The 19,201-nt window shown below is 46.5% G+C and overlaps 2 protein-coding genes and 1 long non-coding RNA gene across 6 annotated transcripts in view; 1 reads left to right on the plus strand and 2 right to left on the minus strand.

Annotated features, from left to right (window-relative positions):
• Positions 1-1,384: 1,384 nt before the first annotated feature.
• SF3B4 (splicing factor 3b subunit 4) lies at positions 1,385-5,967 on the minus strand. The gene is made up of 6 exons (XM_036441731.1): positions 5,825-5,967; positions 5,240-5,368; positions 4,436-4,978; positions 3,922-4,128; positions 1,935-2,108; positions 1,385-1,752 (listed from the first exon to the last, which is right to left on the minus strand). Exons 1-6 carry the CDS (start codon positions 5,856-5,858, stop codon positions 1,565-1,567), a joined length of 1,275 nt encoding a protein of 424 aa, XP_036297624.1. The 5' UTR covers positions 5,859-5,967; the 3' UTR covers positions 1,385-1,564.
• Positions 5,968-6,205: 238 nt separating this feature from the next.
• The window catches only part of LOC118721167, a 55,559-nt gene continuing 42,563 nt past the window's right edge, over positions 6,206-19,201 (plus strand). For 2 of the 4 annotated variants that reach the window (XR_006741993.1, XR_006741992.1), the window contains exons 1-3: positions 6,206-6,610; positions 9,253-9,409; positions 16,229-16,310. This is a non-coding gene — a long non-coding RNA (uncharacterized LOC118721167). Of the gene's footprint in view, positions 6,611-9,252; positions 9,410-16,228; positions 17,865-19,201 lie in introns of those variants that run through there. The other 2 variants (XR_004988633.2, XR_006741991.1) reach the window with 2 other exon arrangements.
• On the minus strand, positions 6,703-16,233 carry MTMR11 (myotubularin related protein 11). The gene is given in 18 exon segments (XM_036441724.2): positions 6,703-7,197; positions 7,199-7,330; positions 7,682-7,975; positions 8,403-8,585; positions 9,225-9,398; positions 9,696-9,862; positions 10,842-10,912; positions 11,142-11,208; positions 11,850-11,974; positions 12,055-12,143; positions 12,289-12,376; positions 12,595-12,730; positions 12,834-12,912; positions 13,377-13,519; positions 13,688-13,748; positions 14,272-14,393; positions 15,017-15,107; positions 15,451-16,233. Coding segments are annotated over 18 exon segments (2,148 nt in total). The 5' UTR covers positions 15,517-16,233; the 3' UTR covers positions 6,703-7,137.

Consider the following 19,201-nt stretch of genomic DNA (forward strand, 5'->3'; position numbering starts at 1 on the left):
AATGTCTTATTGCATAATAATAAATGTCAGTCTGTATCCTTGGTAATGACTAACAGCAGAATGGTGCTCATCTTCACATCCTCTACTGCCCCACCCAGTCCTTGTAGGCACATAAAAATGTCAGAGAATGCTACAAAAGAGCAAGAGGGCCAGGCTCACCTTTTCTTGCCTCAAGTTTAGGAAAGTTTATGGTTAATAAGTCAAAACCGATAGCTGATAGCTTCGAGAAGGTGGTGATACAATCAAATTAAATGTGGTAAAAGACAGAAAGAAGAAAAAAAGCCAATGGATTTAGTCTAGCTAAGTCTTTGAGTAGATTCAAATATAATGTAAATCAGATTTGAAAAGACTGAGACAAAATAGAAAGACACAAATCCCTTATCCAGGATGTCTGGTGATAGAGAAGTCAGTGAAGATTTACTGAGTTCCTATGTCCCAATTCCAACTTTGTTTTGCAGTATATGGTTCCACACATTAACGTATATTTAGAGAAATCTAGCTTTCCTCCATCTCTCCTCCCATCTGCTAGTTGTATCAACTTCCACTAGTTTATTTATCCTTAATTTAAAAAATATAAACAAATGTATTCATTATGTATCACCTCTAGGATGGGTAAAGTGGCACACTATACATTGTTCTGTGTTACTATCTTCACTCTATATCCTGGAGATCTTTTCACAACAGTACGTATGTAGTATCTTCCATTCCGCATACTTTCTACTGGGCTCAGTCCTCTATTGTGTGAATGTACCAGTTTATTCAATCAGTCCCTTACTGATGGATATGAGCAGTTTCCAATCTAGTTATTACAAATAGTACCATGACGAATCACTTTGTGCATGCTACTTCATAGTTTGCCAGCATATATCCAGTAACTTTACTTTTGTTCTCACTTAATACCCCTATGTCATTGATACTGAGTCTCCATCCTATAAACTAACTGTATAAGCTTGACATAAGGAAACAATTGCCACAGTGCACAGTGGTCCAACAATTATAGCAGCACATGACAAAATAAGTCTTTAAATGTGAAATAAACACCCTCACTCCTACATTATCATTTTTCTCCCAATAAACAGACACCTCTTCTTACAAAAAAATAATAATAATGTTACTTTGTCAAGGAAAACACCACAAGGAATAAACAAGGAATTTAGCTTTATTTTTTCTGTACATCTGCAAAACTCTTAGGACCAACGTACTGTATTTAAAAAATTACACTTAAAAAAAAGGCCTCTGGACTCTGGCCGGTGTGGCTCAGTCGGTCGGGCACTGACCCCTGCACAGAAAGGTTGCTGGCTTTATTTTGGATCAGGGCACATGCCCGAGTTGCAGGCTTGATCCCCAGTACGGGGCATGCAGGAGGCGGCCAATCAATGTTTTGCTTTCACATCAATGTTTCTCTGCCTCTATTCCTCTCCCTTCCTCTCTAAAAATCAATAAAAAATTCTTTAAAAAAAAATGGGATCAAGGCCTTAACCCCAGGAAACTATAGCAACTCTGATTGGTCCAAGAAATTGAAAAGATATTGGGAAGATAAAACAAGAGGACAGAGAATGAGAAATTACTGAGGAAGGGGGCCTCGGAGTGGGCCACGAGGGGGAACTGGAGGCCGGGGAGTGGGTCTGGGTGGAGGGAGGGGCCCCCTTTGGTAGCCATAGGGTGGGGGTCGTGGGGGGCCAGTGTATCCATGAGGGGGCATCAGTGGAGGAGGCCCACGCATACCATGGGGAGGCATAGGACCTGGGTGACCTGTAAGAAGAGAAAGAAAAGTTAGTAAAAATAAGAAATAGGAGGTAGTTGATGCTGGGAGGATGTAGGGAGAGACTGGACAAGGAGAAGAAAGAGTAGGGGGAAGGGGTGTGAAAAGGAAGCCCCAAGAATATGATATATGAGGAGGAGGAGGAGGAAGGAGGTGGCTAGAGTCTACTCACCCATGGGAGATCCAAACGGAGGCCCTCGGGGAGGCATGCCCATTGGAGGAGGTCCAGGATGAGGCATGCCAGGAGGTGGTCGTGGTGGGGGCTGCCCCCCAGATCCTGGGGGCCCAGCATGGGGGTGTCCTAAGCCATGAGGGCCATGGTGGGCCAGCTGCATCTGTGACATACCTATGAGAACAGACACACAAGAGAAAGGGCAGATAAAATGGAGTGACATCAGGAAGAGTATGGAAAATAAGGCTGATTAAAAAGTGCTTCTATCCTTGAACTCATCCCAACCAAATACCCAAGCAATTCCTCCCCCACCTCACTTGCTCTTTCCATGGTTTAGGCACTAATAGTGCTGCAGAAGTACTTGACAAATGGAGTGAATTAGTCCAGCAGTCACCAACCTTTCGGACCTCATAATCGCTAAATTAGCCTGTTGATAGAATTTGGAAAGGTGGCAGAGATACTATCTAAGCAAAGACCTATTTTCAAAGGATGAATAAGCATTGTTCAGATGGACAGAATAGGAATAGAACATCAAAGGCAGAAAAGATTACAATCATAGGTGTGTTAAGCAACAAAGTTCCAAGAGAACTAGTAATTTCGTTAACCATGGGCCAGATCAAGAAAAGCCTAGAATGCTATGGCAATGAGTCTGGAACTTCTCTGTAGATAAAAGGAAACAACCGAATAATTTTTAGTAAGTATGTACAAATACGTGTTTTAGAAAAATAACTCTGTGAAACTCTCAAAGATAGAGAAAATTGGAGTCAAAGTGAGAGGAAGTTTCTACAATAAGTTAAATGTGAAATAATGAAGGTATGATGCCCTCACCAGTGTGGGTCAGTAATTAGACTGTCAGCACACTCACCAATCAATGTTCCTCTCTCTTTCCTCCTCCCTCCCTTCCACACTCTCTAAAAATACCCTTGAGTGAGGATTAACAAAAGTAAAAAAAGAAAGAATCCTATATATTTAAGAACTAATATGCTAATGAGACAACAGAACAACCTTCCGGAAGGACCAGTGGCACCACGAGGCAGCCGAGGCTACAAAGGCCTACTCTTGCACAAATTTTGTGCATCGAGCCTCTAGTAAGGGTATCAGAGCCTGAAATCAGGCACTGGCAGTCAGGGCAGATGCCACAGATAGAATAGTCAAACATAGCTCCAAGATTTCTGAATTAAGCACCTGCAAACAAAGAATACTAGAGGAAGAATATACTTAATCCTGCTGCTGAACGGACAGCTAGAAAAGTGGAGCTGTCCATTCAGGAGCAGGATTAAGTGTATAGAATGTTAATAATCATGAATCAGAGATACAGATCCAGGAGGCATCGGTGTGCAAGTAATGAAGCTACACAAATAGAAAAAGAGGGTCTACTAAAGTGGCTGAGCTTGAGGAGACAGAAAGATAAAGATCCAGAGAAATCAAGAGATAAGCTTTTCAAACAAAAAGACATGGACAACTCATAGGCACAAACAGTATGGTGGATTACCAGAAGGAAAGGGGTGGTGGGAGGTAGAAATGGGTAAAGGGGGATAAATGGTGAGGGGATGTATTACAGAGTTGTACACCTGAATCCTATATAATTGTATTAACCAATGCTCCAATAAATTCAATAAAATAAAAAAAAATTTTTTTTAAAGGCATGGCTGGTTCTGAGTAAGAACAAAGGTCAAACTAGACAAGGAGCAGAAGTGTCCCCTAGATTTGGCAAATAGATCACTCACTGCTTTGGAGTAAAAGTCAGAGGAAGTATAAGTTAAGGAAACAACAAACAGTAAATATAGTCATACCCTTTAGAAAAACGTAAACGGAGACAGGGTGCTAGTTGTTAAAGTAAACAGAGTATTTTGTGTTTCTTCTTATAAAATAATGTCTGAAAGTTCAGCTCTGGATCTATTATTGTTAAAGGAAAAAGGGCAGCAGCATAGGTGGTGATAGAGATCCTCTTTCAAGCTTATCCCTCCCTTTCCCAGCAAACACCTACCTGGATGGGGCATCCCACCCGGTGGAAATGGGTGAGGATGTGTGTGTCCGTGTCCAGGATGTCCAGCCCCCGGGGTTCCTGCTGAAGGGGGCCCATGGCCTCCAGCCCCAGGAGGCATGGGTGGTGGGGGCATGGCTGGGGGTATCCCCGGTGGAAGCGCTCCAGGAGGCGGCACTGGGGGTGGGAAGGAGCCAGGAGGAGGCATGCCTACAGAGGAAATGGAAGAATTAATGACAGTGAGGAGAGAATGTCTTTAACGAGCCTGTTTCAGTGTGGCCTCTCCATGTAGGATGAGTTCTTCTCTCCTCCTCCCAGCTCTCTAAAAAAAGCAATGTTAGCCGATACAAACAACTTCAACTTCCTGGAGAAACAGCAACTTTTCTCCCCATCGCAACCATCGCACTTCAATCCTCTCACCACCCAAGACTCAAAGTCCTCCTTTATTATCCTTTGTCCTTCTGCCTGCCCTATCCACCAAACCCAAAACCAACATGTTTTGAATCAAAAGCTTTACCTGGTGGAGGAAGCCCAGATCCCAGTGATGACACTACAGGATTGGGGGCAGAGGGTGGCGGCGGGGCATCTGCAAACAGCTGATGAGGGCGATCAGCCTGGGAGAGCGGGTTCTGGGCTGCCAGAAGCCGTTCGGCTGCTGAGCCATGACGTTCACCCTTGGAGTCCTTCTTGAAGGCGTAGGACACAGTGATAGGGCGGTTACAGAGGTACTGCCCATTCATAGCTTCAATTGCTGCGTCCGAAGCATCAAATGAAGCAAAATTAATAAAGGCATAACCTTTGGAGTTGCCTGTGTCCGGGTCCCGCATAATCTTGGGGGTTTGTAAAATGACCCCGAAGGCGCTGAAAGTATCGTACAGCAACTTCTCATCAATCTCCGGGTCCAGGTTCCCAATGAAAATGTTGGCCCCCACATCCAGGTTCTTGTTGTGAGCTGATGCTTTGTTCACCCGGATTGGCTTCCCATAGAGTTTGATCATGTTCATGATCTTAATGGCATAGTCAGCATCTTCCTCGCTCAAGAATTCCACAAAACCATAGCCTGGAGAAGTGGAAGGGAGGAGGTTAACTTAAGCAAAGTGGTGCAAAATGGGGTCTAGCTCATCCACCTTTGACAGCACCAAAAAATAAGAAATAATAACCTCTCTTCAATTGAGAACAGTCCCAGAAAACAAACTGTGCAGACTTGAGAGACAGAAATGTTTAGGTTGCTTATTCCAAAACAGTCGTGAATACTGCTGGGATTCTCAAAGCGCAGTTTGTCCCCTCGGTACATAAATAACCCCTCTTGCCACGAACTCACCTTGGTGCTGGCCAGTGACTCTGTCCTTTGGCATGTGAGTGTTAACCACTGGCCCGGCCTGGAGAAACAGCTCCCACAGCAGCGGTTCGCTCACCTTCTCGTCCAGGCCCCCCACGTACACAGTGGCATCTGGACGACGGGAGAAGGTTAGGGCAGAGATGAATCGATAGGAAAGGAGATGACAGGCACATGAAGGTGAAAACCAAGCGGGGTAATTAGGGGGTGGAGACAGGGTAGAGGAGCAAAAAGACAATCACCACAAAAAGACCCGTTAGATTAAGCCCAGACACCTCCCTTTCTACAGGAACTACAGAACCTTCTTAAGTCTAACTTGGTTCTGCTGCAAATTCTCTTTATTTATTTATTTTTTTTTTAATCAGTGGGAAGGCAGAAGATGGGACATAGAAAGCCTCACACTTACAGGCCTTAGCCTGAACCCGGCCTCCCCGCCCCCCGCCGGCACCGGGCCGGTCGCGCTCCCCCGCCCCGGGGAAGCCCAGTCTCCCGCCCGGACGGAAACACTAGTGGCCACAGTGGGGCCTCCCAACCCCCTAAACCCATTCCCGCCTCGTTCCCTCCAATCACCCTGGTTCCGCTCGGAGATCGGCCCGGCCGCCATGGTGAAAGAGCTCCCGCCGTCTCCAGGCAGCGACTCCGCCCTCCGACGTCATCACTACTTCCACTTCCGGGGCGAAGGCCGACGTAGCGGGTGGGCGGGCCTTGGCGGTGGGAGGAGCCGGAAGCGGTCGCCGCCATCTTAGGAGCCGCTGTTACCGGGTGCGGCGTGGGCGTCCGCTGGTGCCGAGGTGACCGCGAGCGCCACGGGCGAGGGAGGCAGGACGGCAACGGCCAGACCCACTCATGGCTGAGTGAGACGTTGCAGGATCACGCTGTTTCCAAAATGTAAATTCGCAAACTAAAGGAACAAAATTTTACTTTTCATATATGTTGTTTCCCCAGAGAAGGGTGTGCCGAGCAACTCCCTCACCCACGGACTGCGCGGAGGCAGCCCTCCACGCCGTTCCGTGGCGCCGACCTGGGCTTGAGTTAGTTTTTTTTTGTCTCCTTCAAGGGAGGAATTGCAGAGCGTCGCAGCTGAAGCCGTCTCAGCTCGCCTCGCGGTCATTATTTAGGGGGTTCCGGGGGACCCCAGGCTTACAGGTGCAGTGTGACCAAACCTGAGGGGTGGTTGGCATTGAAGCCCAGAGGCTTCGACCTCCAGAACATTCCTGGCCCTAGCAACCAAGAATTGGTGTGCTTTTGCACCACCTGTTCCTAAATGGGAAGCGTGGAGAAGAAAACTTTCCAAATTGCATGTGAAGTTTGCAGAGCCTCACCTGACCCATCCCTTATTTCTTTATCAACAACTTGGTGAGTGCAATTCTCTCTTGGGTCACACCCACCCTACACCTACCCCACTCACTTAGGATCCTTGATTCAGACACAAGAAACAATGCCAGCAACAAGTATAAATACTGCGCTTTAATGAACCCCTTAAATAGAAATTCACTACAAAAATATACAATTGGAAGAGACAGGGTGTTTCCCATATCCACTCCATGCCCATAGGAAGCTCTAGGGAAGAAGTAGAAATTGGAATTAAAGAAACAGCAAAAGGAGGTGAAAATGAGGTCTGAACTCAAAATTAACAGTTGGATATCCAAAAGGGATGGAATTTGCCAGAAAAGAGACAGGTGATCATATTTTGGTTTGTTTTTGTTTCTTTGTTCAAATCACAAGACACTATATACAATCTTGAGGAACTAAACAGGACAGAGCAAGAGTTGTAGGTAGCACCACCCATCTGCAAAGTTAGATCTTGTTTGAAGGCTGGAATGTGAAAGCTGAGGCAGCAAGACCAGATGAGAAAAATGGAAAGGATTAGACAGAACCCTCTCTCACCCCAGACCACCTTTTGTCCTGCCCATAAGAAAGCCAGCAATTTCAACAGAATTGAGAGAGAATGGGATTTGGATCTCTTTTGTTGGAGTGATCCTCAGGAGATATTCTTGGAGTCCATTTCTTTAATAGCTCCTGCAGACAGGATAGCTCATCCTGGAGGCCAGTGATGGTGGGAGCTGAGAGGCCCATCTGGGAAGGGAGTGAAGAGAAGTAGAGGAACAGTATTACTGCAGATCTAGCTCTCTGCTTCTGAAACCTGTCCACTACTTCTAGCATCTTTAATTCTCTTTCCCCCTCCAATTATGCCCTAGGTTCCACTTGATCTGAGCCCCAAGCAGTTTTCCCCACCTACCCATACTCCCAAACCTAGCCACTTTGATACCAACATGAATGGTTGTTCACTTCCCAATTTCCCCAGCCTCTTCCTTTTCCAGCTCCTGGAAACATCTGGTTTCTCCTAAAACATCTTGTTTCTCCTATAACATCTGGCTTAGCAGTGAAACCCTTCTCCCACTCCCACTCCCTGTCTTCTCTTCTCACCTGGACCTCAGGCCTTCCCCTTAGGTAGCAGCGTCTCCAGAGCCTGATCTGGGGTCCCAAATACCCAGGCAGCAGCAGCCCTGCGGGTAAAGGGCAAGCTCCCCAATGGGAGGGGAGCCCCCACTCTTGATCAGCTAGACTTTCCGAAGAGATAGCAGGTCGAGGGAGCCAACGTGAAGAGACTGCCAGCAGGGAAGGACTGTCCCGCCAAGGACAGAGCTGATTCAGGGCAGTCAAAGCCCCTCTAGAGAAGAGCCACACAGAACTGGGAGGTCCAGGAACCATGAAGCTTGGCTAAAGGGGAAAGGAAAATCAACATGACCTAGAAACCAGATGAACCCAGTTTTCCCAAATTGGGTCAGGAAGGAATGTCCAGCTGCTACTCACTGCACTGGTGGTGGAACTACAAGCCTCCCACTGAGAACTCTATTTTTCCTCTTCATTAGGTTTCAAGACAGACCTTAGGACTGATTAAAGTTGATTTTAGGGAAACTTGTAAAATGTATGTGTGAGACAGAAGATGATGAGGACCAAAAGGATGCCCACAGCTATTCTAGGATTTCAGTCTTCCTGGGGACAGGAACAATAAGTGATAGTTGTAGGAGTAGGTTAGCTTTCCCTGAGAAACTTAGACACTATATCTTTCCACCCCCCAACCCCCCATCTAGTAGGATGAGCCTGTGAGAAAGTCAAGGGATTTTAGGGAGTTCAGACACATCACCTGCTGTCTAGGGAGCCAGGAATCTTGGCAGTGTTCGGGGTCATAGCCAGGATTATGGAATTGTAGTATCTGTTCCTTGCTGTAGCGTAAATCCCAGTCCCAGACAGAGAGCTGTGCGTTAATAGAGTTCCCATCTGGGGGGTGGGAGTACCCTGGGGTATAGACTTGCGTATAGGAGTTGAACTGTACAGAGGAAAACAAAAAAAGGTGGTTAAACAAAGAAAAAAAATCTATAGATATAAAAGCCTAAGTGACCGACCTTTTGATGGGTAGCTATGACACACTGACCACCAGGGAGCAGACGCTCAATGCACAGGCATGGAAACATGGAACAGACTGATGAATCTCAGAGGGAAAGGTAGTGGAGAAGGGCAGAGGGAGATTAACCAAAGATCTTACATGCATCTAGAGGCCCTGTGCATGGATTCATGCACCAGTGGAGTCCGTTGGCCTGGCCTGCACCCTTTTGCAATCTGGGACCCCTCAGGGGATATTAGGCCAGGCCGAGAGATCCCACTGGTGCACGAATCAGTGAGTCTCTAGTGTGTGTGTGTGTGTGTGTGTGTGTGTGTGTGTATCCCTTCTCACAGGTCTAGAGAGAAATTGTGAAATGCTCAGGAATGAGCATATGATTCACCCTACATATGATTCCTGGAATAAGAATCATATTTAGGGTGAAAGTCCATTCCTGAGAGAGAGCACCAACCTTCCCCTTTTAACCCACAGACCTCACTTTTCATAATCAAGACTAAACTCTGTGAAGTACTTCTCAATGAGAGGTGGAGGAATGTGGAAGACAAGTGAAAAATGGAAGTCACTGACCTGTCTACTCTGCTTTCCACGCTCCCAGGGATTGTCTCTCAAGAATGTAAGTGTGTCAGGAACCCTGACACTGTCATGAAGAGCAACAAGGAAAAACTCGGAGAATTCAAACTCAGCTGGAAACTGCTGGAGGAGCTGCCAGACACAATCAAGGAAGAGGAGAAACACCGGGGCCTGAAAAAAAGGTAAATTAAGAGAATGGAATGGACTATAGGAAGCTAAGAGGGGAAGATGACAAATGAGAGGGACATAGGGAACAGGAGCTACTATGGAGATCAGGAAATGGAAATCTGAGTTGATCATAATAGGGGGTGTGGTCCCTCATTCATCTGAGTTCTCCCTTCAAACTCAGCCGAACCTCATGACCCTTCAGACCTTATTCATGTCCAATGGACTATACTATATCATTTTCTGATCCTCTTTTTAGGTAATACTGGCCCCCAACCCAATACCCTCACAAAATGTTCTCACCTTTTCACCGACCCCAGTTACCCCAAATCGAGTCAGGAAGGGATGTCCAGCTGCCACCCACTCTCGCTGCACTAGTGATTGGAAGCCAAGCAGTGTTCGGGCTTCAGGGGCTGAAAGCAGCTGGACCAGTGAAGAGAGGAGGCCATTGAAATCACGATCGCCACGCTCTGGTGATAAAGAGAGAGAAGGGATAAAGAAGGAGGTGCCAAGAAACTAGGGCAGAAGAGAATGAGAAAAGAAAACATGGCAAGAAGTGAGAAGCACAGAGGGGGAAAGGTTTTGGATAGGTAGAATTGAGAAGGCACATAGAAATAAAGAAAAAACAAAGACCTTGAATGATTCACTTTGTAGACTCCACCTGGATAGAAATACCCAGCCTCACATGTAGGGGGCAGCATTATAAATCTCAAATCAGCTTCCATATTGTCCTTCCCATCCCAACCCCAATCCCTATCTATATTGGAAGAATAGGAACAGAGGGCAGAGAATCCTTCTGTTAGGGACCACAAGCTGTGGTAGGGAGGCAGAGGTAGCACTAAAGGATGAGTTAGAGCTCATGGGTAGTTCCTAGTAAAGGAAGAAGAGGATGCTAGCACTAGAAGGGGATAAGCTTTATAACGGGTGGGGAATGTCTGGCCTGTGGGCTATATAAGGTCCATGAAATAATTTTGTCTGGCCCTGCCAAGGCACTAGGGGTGAGTAAATTAAGTGTTTGAACACATATAGCAGGCTAATTTTTAAAAAAATATATTTTATTGATTTTGTACAGAGAGGAAGGGAGAGAGATAGAGAGTTAGAAACATCAATGAGAGAGTCATCGATCAGCTGCCTCTTGCACACCCCCTACTGGGGATATGCCCACAACCAAGGTACATGCCCTTGACCGGAATCGAACCCGGGACCCTTCAGTCCCCAAGCCGACGCTCTATCCATTGAGCCAAACCGGTCTTGGCAAGCAGGCTAATTTTTAAGTTGATAATTTAGTATGGCCTGAGAATGATGTTATAAATATCCAAATGGCCCCTGGTGGGAAAAAAAAAAAGATTCCCCACCCCCGCCTTATATATTTCACTCCTTGAGCCCAATCCAGTTAGGTAGATAAAGGAAAAACTCAAGTAATGAAGTGATTTGACCCAAGAAACTCACCTTGAAGTACTACAGAGCGAACTCTTGATGTCACTAAAACTGAAATGTCACTGGCCTTTCGAAGGCAAGACCTGCAGGTGAGGAAGAGGAGGGAAGAATAAGCCTGGAAAAGAGGAGTGAGTGGTCATGGGATAGAATTGAGGCCAACTCCAAAATCCTGCCTTCTCCTAAGGAGCATGAAATAACAGCCTTCTTGGGAAACAAAGGTGAAAAATTAATGGAAGGCCACTTAGGAATCCAAGTTAACAGAAATTTGGGGAGGGTTGAATTATAAGTCATTTTTAGAAAAAGAGGGAGTACCTGACATAGTCCAACCATCGTGTTCCTTCCAGGGCTGAGAGCCATTTATCCTCAGATACAGATGAATCTGATGGATAGTAGAGGGGTCAGAAGAACAAAGAGATCAGAACTCTGGATTCAGGATTCAGGGTCTATAGCCTGAAGGGTTAAAAATATGTTGGGTAATGGTTGCCTTGGACTGGGAATAGGAATGAAAAGTAAATATATAAATGGCCATGAGGTTTCAAAAGTTAAAATTGTGGTAATGTTTGTACAAAATAGTAAATTTATTGAATTGTATACTTATGGGTGAAGGATGATTTTTATGCTATGTAGATTATTTATAATAATAAAAGGGTAATATGCTAATTAGACCAGATGGCTTCCAAAGGTCATTCTGGACGTCCTTCCTGACCAAGCCAGGGCCCACAGGAAGCAAGCCTGGGTCCCGGATGCCGGAAGGAAGCTGGTGCTGGCAGCCAGGGGAAGGAAGGCCTACTCTTGCATGAATTTTCGTGCATCAGCCTTCTAGTATCTCAAAGCTATTAACAAAAGAATGCGTTGGGGTCTGGAAGACAGGAAATTAGTATGTGGGTGATGGGAGAGTTGAGTAGAAAACTAAGGCTCATTGGGCTGAATGGTGGTTGCTCATCTATATCAGGCAAATGGAAAGCCAGGTTAGGGTCAGCAGACCTACAAGTGGGGTCAAGGGTTAAAGGTTATTCTTACCAGGCAGACAGAGGGCCCTCAGCCTCAAATGGGCAAGTTGGACATCTGCAAGACTAGGCAGCTCATCCATAGTGTCGACCAGGACAACGTCAGAATGCCCAGCCTGGAGCATAGACTCCACTGCTCTGGAGAAGAAAGAGTCAGAAAGTAAGGGAAGGAGTCTGCTCTGAACACCTAACCTTTAATTCTCATAAGACTCCCTCACCTGATATCCTCCTTGTTAGGGTCACTGGCTGTGTAGAAACCTCCACAACGGAGAAGATCACTACCCCCAGGGTGATGCCAGGACAGGCGCTTCAAATGGGTGAGAGGAGAATCACTGTGGGAGAAACTCTGAGCCCCACCTTACCCTTGCCCCCACACTGACCTCAGAGGGATTTCCTCCCTTCAATGACCCCTGACCTCCCCAAACCCTCTAATCCCCACCCCTCACACTGACCGGTCCACGGCCTTGATGAAAGTGGCCAAATGCTCTCCTGACCTCACTGTCCAGAGTTCGGTTAGGGACCCAGAAGTAACGGGGGAGGCTGTGAAATTGAGAGTTATGTCACATTTTGATCTCATAACGCAAACCCATGTTTACAAGTAAGGTGCTTAGGAGGTGATCATTCCAAGGGATATCATTTTTAGAGATCTTGGAGGTAAGGAGGATAGCTTTGTGGAGTGTGTGGGAAGCATAGCTTAAGTCAGAGAACTATGGGAGGATAAGAAAGGCTACAGCAGTTGGGGTGGACTAGGGGATCACCTGGTGGCGACGTCGAATCTCTCATTGACAAGACTAACTCGCCAGCCTTTGGCACCCTGCTTTTTCCTCTCCGTCTCCCAGTCTTCTGATGTCTCCAAGAGGGGAATAGGTGATTTTCTGGAGCCAGAACTCTGGCCTAGGGCAGGAGTGAGGCACAGAAGAGAAAGAAGACAGCTTTTCAACCAGCCTCTAATTTTTCAGACTCTATCTTTTCCTTATCCCAGAGCACCCTCACTTACCAGTCTTGCTCAGGGCTATCCCTGAGTACTGTTGGGTTTGACTGCTCTGAGCTCTGGCTTGGGCAATGGCCATAGTCACCTGGGGAGGAAAGTACATCACCCTTTTGGCTCAGACTGAAGTGAAAAGGAAATAGGGTGTGTTGCTTCATTGTCTTTGCCACCAACAGAGAACAATAACACAGTCCCTAACGAAGGGAGCTTCTTAGTCATGGGGACTGGGGTCAAGAAAATAGATCTAGAATCACAGAATGGTAATTCTGGAAGGAATTAGGAATATTCTCCTCCAACCCTCCCTATTTTTCAAAGGAAGACACTTGCCCACAGTCATTCATACACCTGTTAATTGGCAGAGGCAGGCTAGAATTCAGGCCCAGTATTCTCATTATACTATCATTTATCCCAGCCTTTTAGCCACTCCTTGAGGAAAGAGGCAGAGCGAATGATGAAAGGGGTCCTGGGAAATAAGGGAGTACTGGGAATTGCCAGGGAAAGGATCCCAAGGTTCTCAGGGAAGGAGGGGTTCTTAGGTTGGGAGCCTCTTACCTGAAAGGCCTGAGGCTCTAGTCCTCCAGCCTCAAAACCAACTCTGAGCAGCCGGAAGTCTCGGCCGTGAATCAGGATCTCCTCAGGGATAAATTTAAGCAGGGACCCTGGACGATGGAGTTGGACTCGAGACAGGCTACTCACTGAAGTCAAGAATTAGAGAGCAGTGTAGCCATGGATCAGGGTCCCTCTAGGAGGAACTCCTCATGCCCATCCCACTGCATCCCTGCTGTCCTCTAAGAATAGAGGAAGGATTGAGTAGGGTAGCCAACACCCCCAGGAAGCCCCTTGACCAGCCCCCTCACACTTACCAGCCTCTAATTGCCCAATGTTGACCAGGGCAAAATCATAATCACTGCTTAGGGGAGTCTCCTAGAGGAAGCATATGATATGCTCAAGACATCTCCTATCCTATCTCGGTAGCCCTCACCTTTCTAGAAGAGATCCCATTGATTATCCCTGATGCATTCCAAAGAGAGCCTTTAAGAATAACTCTCTAGCTGGTGTTGCTTAGTAGTTAAAACACTAACCCACATACTAAAGAGTCTCAGGGTTTGATTCCCAGTCAAGGCATATACCTGGGTTGCAGGTTCAATCCCCACCCTGGTCAGGACGCATGTAGAGACAACCAATCGATGTCTGACTGTGTCAGACTGTCTGTCTGTCTATCTGTCTCCCTCTCTCTTTCTCTATCTCTATCCCCGCCCCCCTTTCTCTCAATCTCTCTCCTCCTCCCTCCCTTCCTTCCACTTTCTCTAAAAATCAATGGAAAAAATATCCTCAAGTGAGGCTTAACAAAAAAAGAAAAAAATTTCCTCTAATGTTTGTCTAAATCCTTCTAGACTCTGCTACCTATTCATACTAGCTGTCATTTACATTGGCCTAACCATCTCACCTGATGTCGCTGCCATCCATAGGGCTGGAAGGTGACCCTCAAGTTGGTACAGATCAGGGTTCCAGGCAATTCAGGTTCCAGCCCCTTCCGCACCCCTGGGGCCCATGCTAGGATCTGCTCCCCTACAGGAAAAGCCAGGTTATGACCATTCCAGTGTTGCCCACATGTGTACAACCACTCTGAGACAGGAGGATCTAAAGAGGAAAGATTAAGATCCTCCTCTAACTCCTAAGAATGAAAGGTTATGAGAAGAGAATTTGTAATCTTTTACTCTAGAGTAGGGGTGTCGGACTCAATCAGAGAAGGGGCCAAAATCTAAAATCCAGCCTAAATCGCGGGCCGAATGGTTTACTGAACAGTCATAAACTGTCATTGTGATGGAAACGCAGCGGAGTGCAGTGATGACAGCGCGGTGCGGGCCACATTGCAAGGCCTGGCGGGACGGATTTGGCCCGCGGGCCTTGTGTTTGACACATGTGCTCTAGAGTCTAGAACAGTGCCTGGCACATAGTAGGCACTTACATATTTATTGAAAAAGTAAATGAGAAAAGGGGTAGCAGGGTCATCAAGGTCCAAGCTCCCAGACAGTTCTGTTCAGAGAAGAGAACAAGCCTCAAGCAGAAGCAGCACTTTGAGCCAGGAAAGGAATATGAAGGTACCTTTAGTGAAGGTATGAAGCAATATTTGAGTAGATAAAATTTGAAGTCATTTCTGAAGATCAGAAGTACTGAAAGGACATTATTACCTGGGAGGCATCCAGAGGCCAGGCAGCTGCCAAGTTGAGGATTCCTGGGCTCTGGCATCCCACTCCCCTGGACAGACTGTGGTCCAGAGGGCTGTGAAGGGTGTAGCGTTATTCCCCAGGCCTCTCCAACCCTGGGGTCTTGGATTAACTCAGCAGCCACGTTTAGAGGCCTACACTCAGACTCAGGGGAAACTGAGATCAGTGGCTGTGGGGAGCTCAGGACCCGGGCTGGCAGACAGTGAAGGGAGGGGCTGGTTAATGGATAATGAGACGATGAACTTGAGACTGAAAAAGACAGGCCAAGCTTCATCAGCCAGAGAATATGAGACACACCCTCCTCTTGCTCTAGATCCTTTTCTTCTATTTCCACATCCTCCCTACTCACACCCTCTGACCGACCAACCCTCCCCGCAAGCCCAACTTCCTCTCCTTACCCCCATCTCTGGCTCTTCCTTCTGGGGGGCGATGTTGAAACTCTGGCCCCTGCCCCCCCACCACATTTCTCCGGCTCCATCCGGGGACGGAGCAGTTAAAGGTGGGAAACTTCAAGGATGCTCAAGCCCCTTGGGGAGAGGCTGAATCTTGTAGCTGAGAGGAAGGAAGTCAGGGATGGGATCCGGGCAAGGGAACTGTCAGGGCAAAGGAACGTTTGAGGTGCATGTAGCACGATTTGGGGTCTTTGAAAGCTGTGTTCAGCTAGAGGAGGCTCCTCGGAAACTTCAGTCGACTCTGGAGAGGGCGGGAGAGATGCCCAGCCCCTTAAAGGAGCATACACACCATTTTGGGAAAGTGGGAAGGAATTGGAGGATCCTGGGAAGGGTGAGGAATCCATGGGGAACTGGAGACAAATACCCAGATTCCCTTCTTTACCCTTACTCCCAAATCCTGTTCACTTCTTGTTTATGAGAATTGGAGATTGAGGGGGAGCAGTAATACTGAATATTAAACTGGAACAATTTGAGCCACTTCTCTAGACTGAGTGATGGCTTCCCTGGGAAGCTGTTTTTTTTTTTTTTTATATCTTAAAAGGAGTGAGGGTGGAGGAAGTGGGAGGAACACAAAAACAGTTAAGGCCTTCTTACAGCCTCTCCAGACAGAACTACCAAAAGGGGTGAGAAGTAAACGGAAATTGGACCTCAGGATAGTTTTGCTTGGGGAGACCCAAGAATTAGGGATGGAGATGAGTTAGTGTTTTTGTTCATCCTTCTCCAGAGCATGAAACATATCTTGTATGCACAGTGCAGAGGAAAAGGCGAGAAACTGAAATCTCTCCAGGATGCAGACACAAGTACAGGTATGTTTATGTGCAAGTTATAGGGTGGAGGTGGGAGGCCCAAGGAAAAGATCTCACCAACTTAATCCATCACACACATACCCGAACACACACACACACACACACACACACACTGCCCCAACCAATTAGAAACTGGAGCCCACCCCAGATACATGACCCCTCCTTCCAGTCCAGACACCAGATCTCCAAATTAATAATTCATGTTCAGGATTCTGAGAGCTGAGCACTGGAAACCTCTATTCAGTTCTACAATCCCATTCCTCCTCCCTACCCCCTTGCAACCCAAGAAGCAAAGGTAGGGGAAGGGCATTGGAAGGAAGTAAAGGAACTGCAGGACTGCAGGTGAGGGGGACTAGGGTATGAATATTTAGATATGAAAAAGACAGGAAATAAAATACAAAGTAAGAGTTAATGAGCTGCTGTTTTATTGATTTTGAGTCTGTACAGAGGCAGCAATCCGTAGGTGGGGGCCCAGTGTCACTTTATTCTCTCCAACCCCCAGCACACACACCCTTCCGGCCTCAGCTTTACAAGTTCCCTGTCTGGCTGCAACTGTGGAAATTGTGAAAATACATATTGTGAGACAGGGCGTCAATCTGGAACAAAGAGGGATACCTGATTCTTAAGTTCCTAAAAGCTACTAAGCATCCCCACCCCCACCATGGGCTTCAATCTCTGGGGGGAAAAATACTTCCCAAGGTCTGTTGCAATAAGGTGTGTACCACAATTTTAAAATATCCACTTTCCTTCTCCCACCACCCTTCATTCAAGAGCCTCATTCTATTCTTTAATACTTTGAGGTAAGGAACAGCAGAGGAATACAGAGAAAAACATCAGGAGATTGGGGGAAAGTTGGAGGGTGACTTGGATTAGTCCCCAACCAGGACTGCAATGAGGGCAGCAGATGAGGGGTAATGAACAGCAGAACCACCTCTCACCACCCCACACACTCCCAGTGGAGGCTCAGCGGACGAAAGGAAGGGTGAAACTGTATCAGATTTTTCCATGTTCAGAATCCTGATCTGGTTGTAGGTTTGTGCTATGAGTGAAGGCTGCCAGGGGCAGCTGAAGGAGGAGCTGAGTGACTCATAGAATGAGTCACAGATCCAGTTATAAACACAGAAAGAGGCCAGTCCTCCCCACCCCCACTTCAGTCAGTTCTGCTGTTAGCCAGCTTCCCTCTCCTAAAGCCCCTTACTCATCAGGTAGAGTGAGGTGCCATGGAGTGTGTCTACATGGAAGACTTCATAACAAATTATTTTGTTCAACGTAAGTTCTTGGGGCAAAACACCCTGTGATTTGTAGACTGGGCATCTACAGAGTGAGACAGAATGCTTGTATGACTCACTGAATCTACAGTTAAAAGGGCCTGGAGGGGAAGGGAGACTAGAAGAATCCAGGGTGCAGATTATTCCAGCCCGGGAAGGGGCTTCTCATTCTGCCTTCTCAGCTGTGGCTATGTGTCTGGGGCAGACTCTTGGAGAAAGAGGACAGAGTCCAAGGTGTCCAAGTAACTCAAGGACAATCATTTCTGAAGCTTCTTTATTGGGAAAGGAAAAAAAAATGTGACTGGACCCTGGACACATGGCTGTTTAGAAAGGAATAAGAACGGCAAAAGCTAGGTTCTCAAGTCATTCAGAACCAGCCCCATTCTTTTTGGCTCGGTATCCCTCCCAAATATACAATACAAAGTCATTGCTAATCTTTGTTTTATTAGTCTGTGAGCTTTAGTTTTGCCTGAGAAGAAACTGCAGGAGGGAAGGTACTTGCCTCCAGGCCTGTACAGCACAGTGTAACACCATCCCCACTCCAGAATGAGATTGAATTTCTTAAAATTTATATATATATATATATATATATATATATATATATATATATATATATATCTTCATTTTAATAGAATCCAGTATGTGAGGAAAACTATTGGTTAAATCTTGTAACTCTCAATAAAACCAGCATAGATTGAGATTTTGGAGGCTTATTTTATGTATACTTGTTCCATCAAGGCTGGAGTGTATAAGGGTGGAGGGGTAGCACTATCTTAATCAAAAGGGGAAAATGTCCCCTTTCCAATAAAAAACTTCAATAGGTACCCCAACACCCTGAATTAAAGGAACTAAGTGCACTTATTTAAGACTGAGAGACATCATCCCTCAGCTAGGGTATGGGGGTCTGCTTACCCTTTTCACCCACAGACCTCTCCTTAACTAAGGAATTTTTGCTCCTTTTGAGTGCACATGATGTACCACTGTTTTCCCTTCTCCCAGTACAGTAATTGCATAGTCTTGCCTCTTCCACCCCCTCCTCTTCCCAAAATACCATAATCCAACCAAATTCATCTCCTAGGCATTATTCCTTCACTCCCCTACCCCACACAATTCCCTCAAATAAAGCAAAACAAACCCTACTCCTCCCTATAGGAAAACATCCATTGACTCAGGCTCCCTAATCCTTAGAACGGAGAGGTTTATTTAATGCCTCAATAAATAATTACCTACCCAAATTAAGAAAAATATTTCATAATAAAAAATACTATAGGGCTGCTCTGGCCGATGTTGCTCATTAGTTAGAGCGCTGGCCTGCTCTTAGAAAGGTCTCAGGTTCAATTCCTGATTCCAGTTCAAGGGCATGTACCTGGGTTGCAGGTATGATCCCATAGCAGGAGGCAACCGATTGATGTCTCTCTCCAACATCGATATTTCCGCTCTCTCTAAAAATCAACAGGACAGCCCTAGCTGGTTTGGCTCAGTGGATAGAGCATCGGCCTGCGGACTGAAGGATCCCGGGTTCAATTCCAGTCAAGGGCACATGCCTGGGTTGCGGGCTTGATCCCTAGTAGGGGGCATGCAGGAGGTAGCCCATCAATGATTCTTTCTCATCACTGATGTCTT

The sequence above is a fragment of the Pipistrellus kuhlii genome, unplaced genomic scaffold (assembly GCF_014108245.1).
Source record: "Pipistrellus kuhlii isolate mPipKuh1 unplaced genomic scaffold, mPipKuh1.p scaffold_m20_p_18, whole genome shotgun sequence".
NCBI lineage: Eukaryota > Metazoa > Chordata > Mammalia > Chiroptera > Vespertilionidae > Pipistrellus > Pipistrellus kuhlii.

What these genes read in the sequence shown, in the direction of transcription:
- SF3B4 (XM_036441731.1), bottom strand. Translation starts at nt 5,858, where the DNA reads ATGGCGGCCGGGCCGATCTCCGAGCGGAACCAGG. An exon ending in GATCTCCGAGCGGAACCAGG is followed by an intron (nt 5,369 to 5,824) that starts GTGATTGGAGGG and finishes CCCGTCGTCCAG; the next exon opens with ATGCCACTGTGTACGTGGGG. An exon ending in TCCGTTTGGATCTCCCATGG is followed by an intron (nt 1,753 to 1,934) that starts GTGAGTAGACTC and finishes CTCTTCTTACAG; the next exon opens with GTCACCCAGGTCCTATGCCT.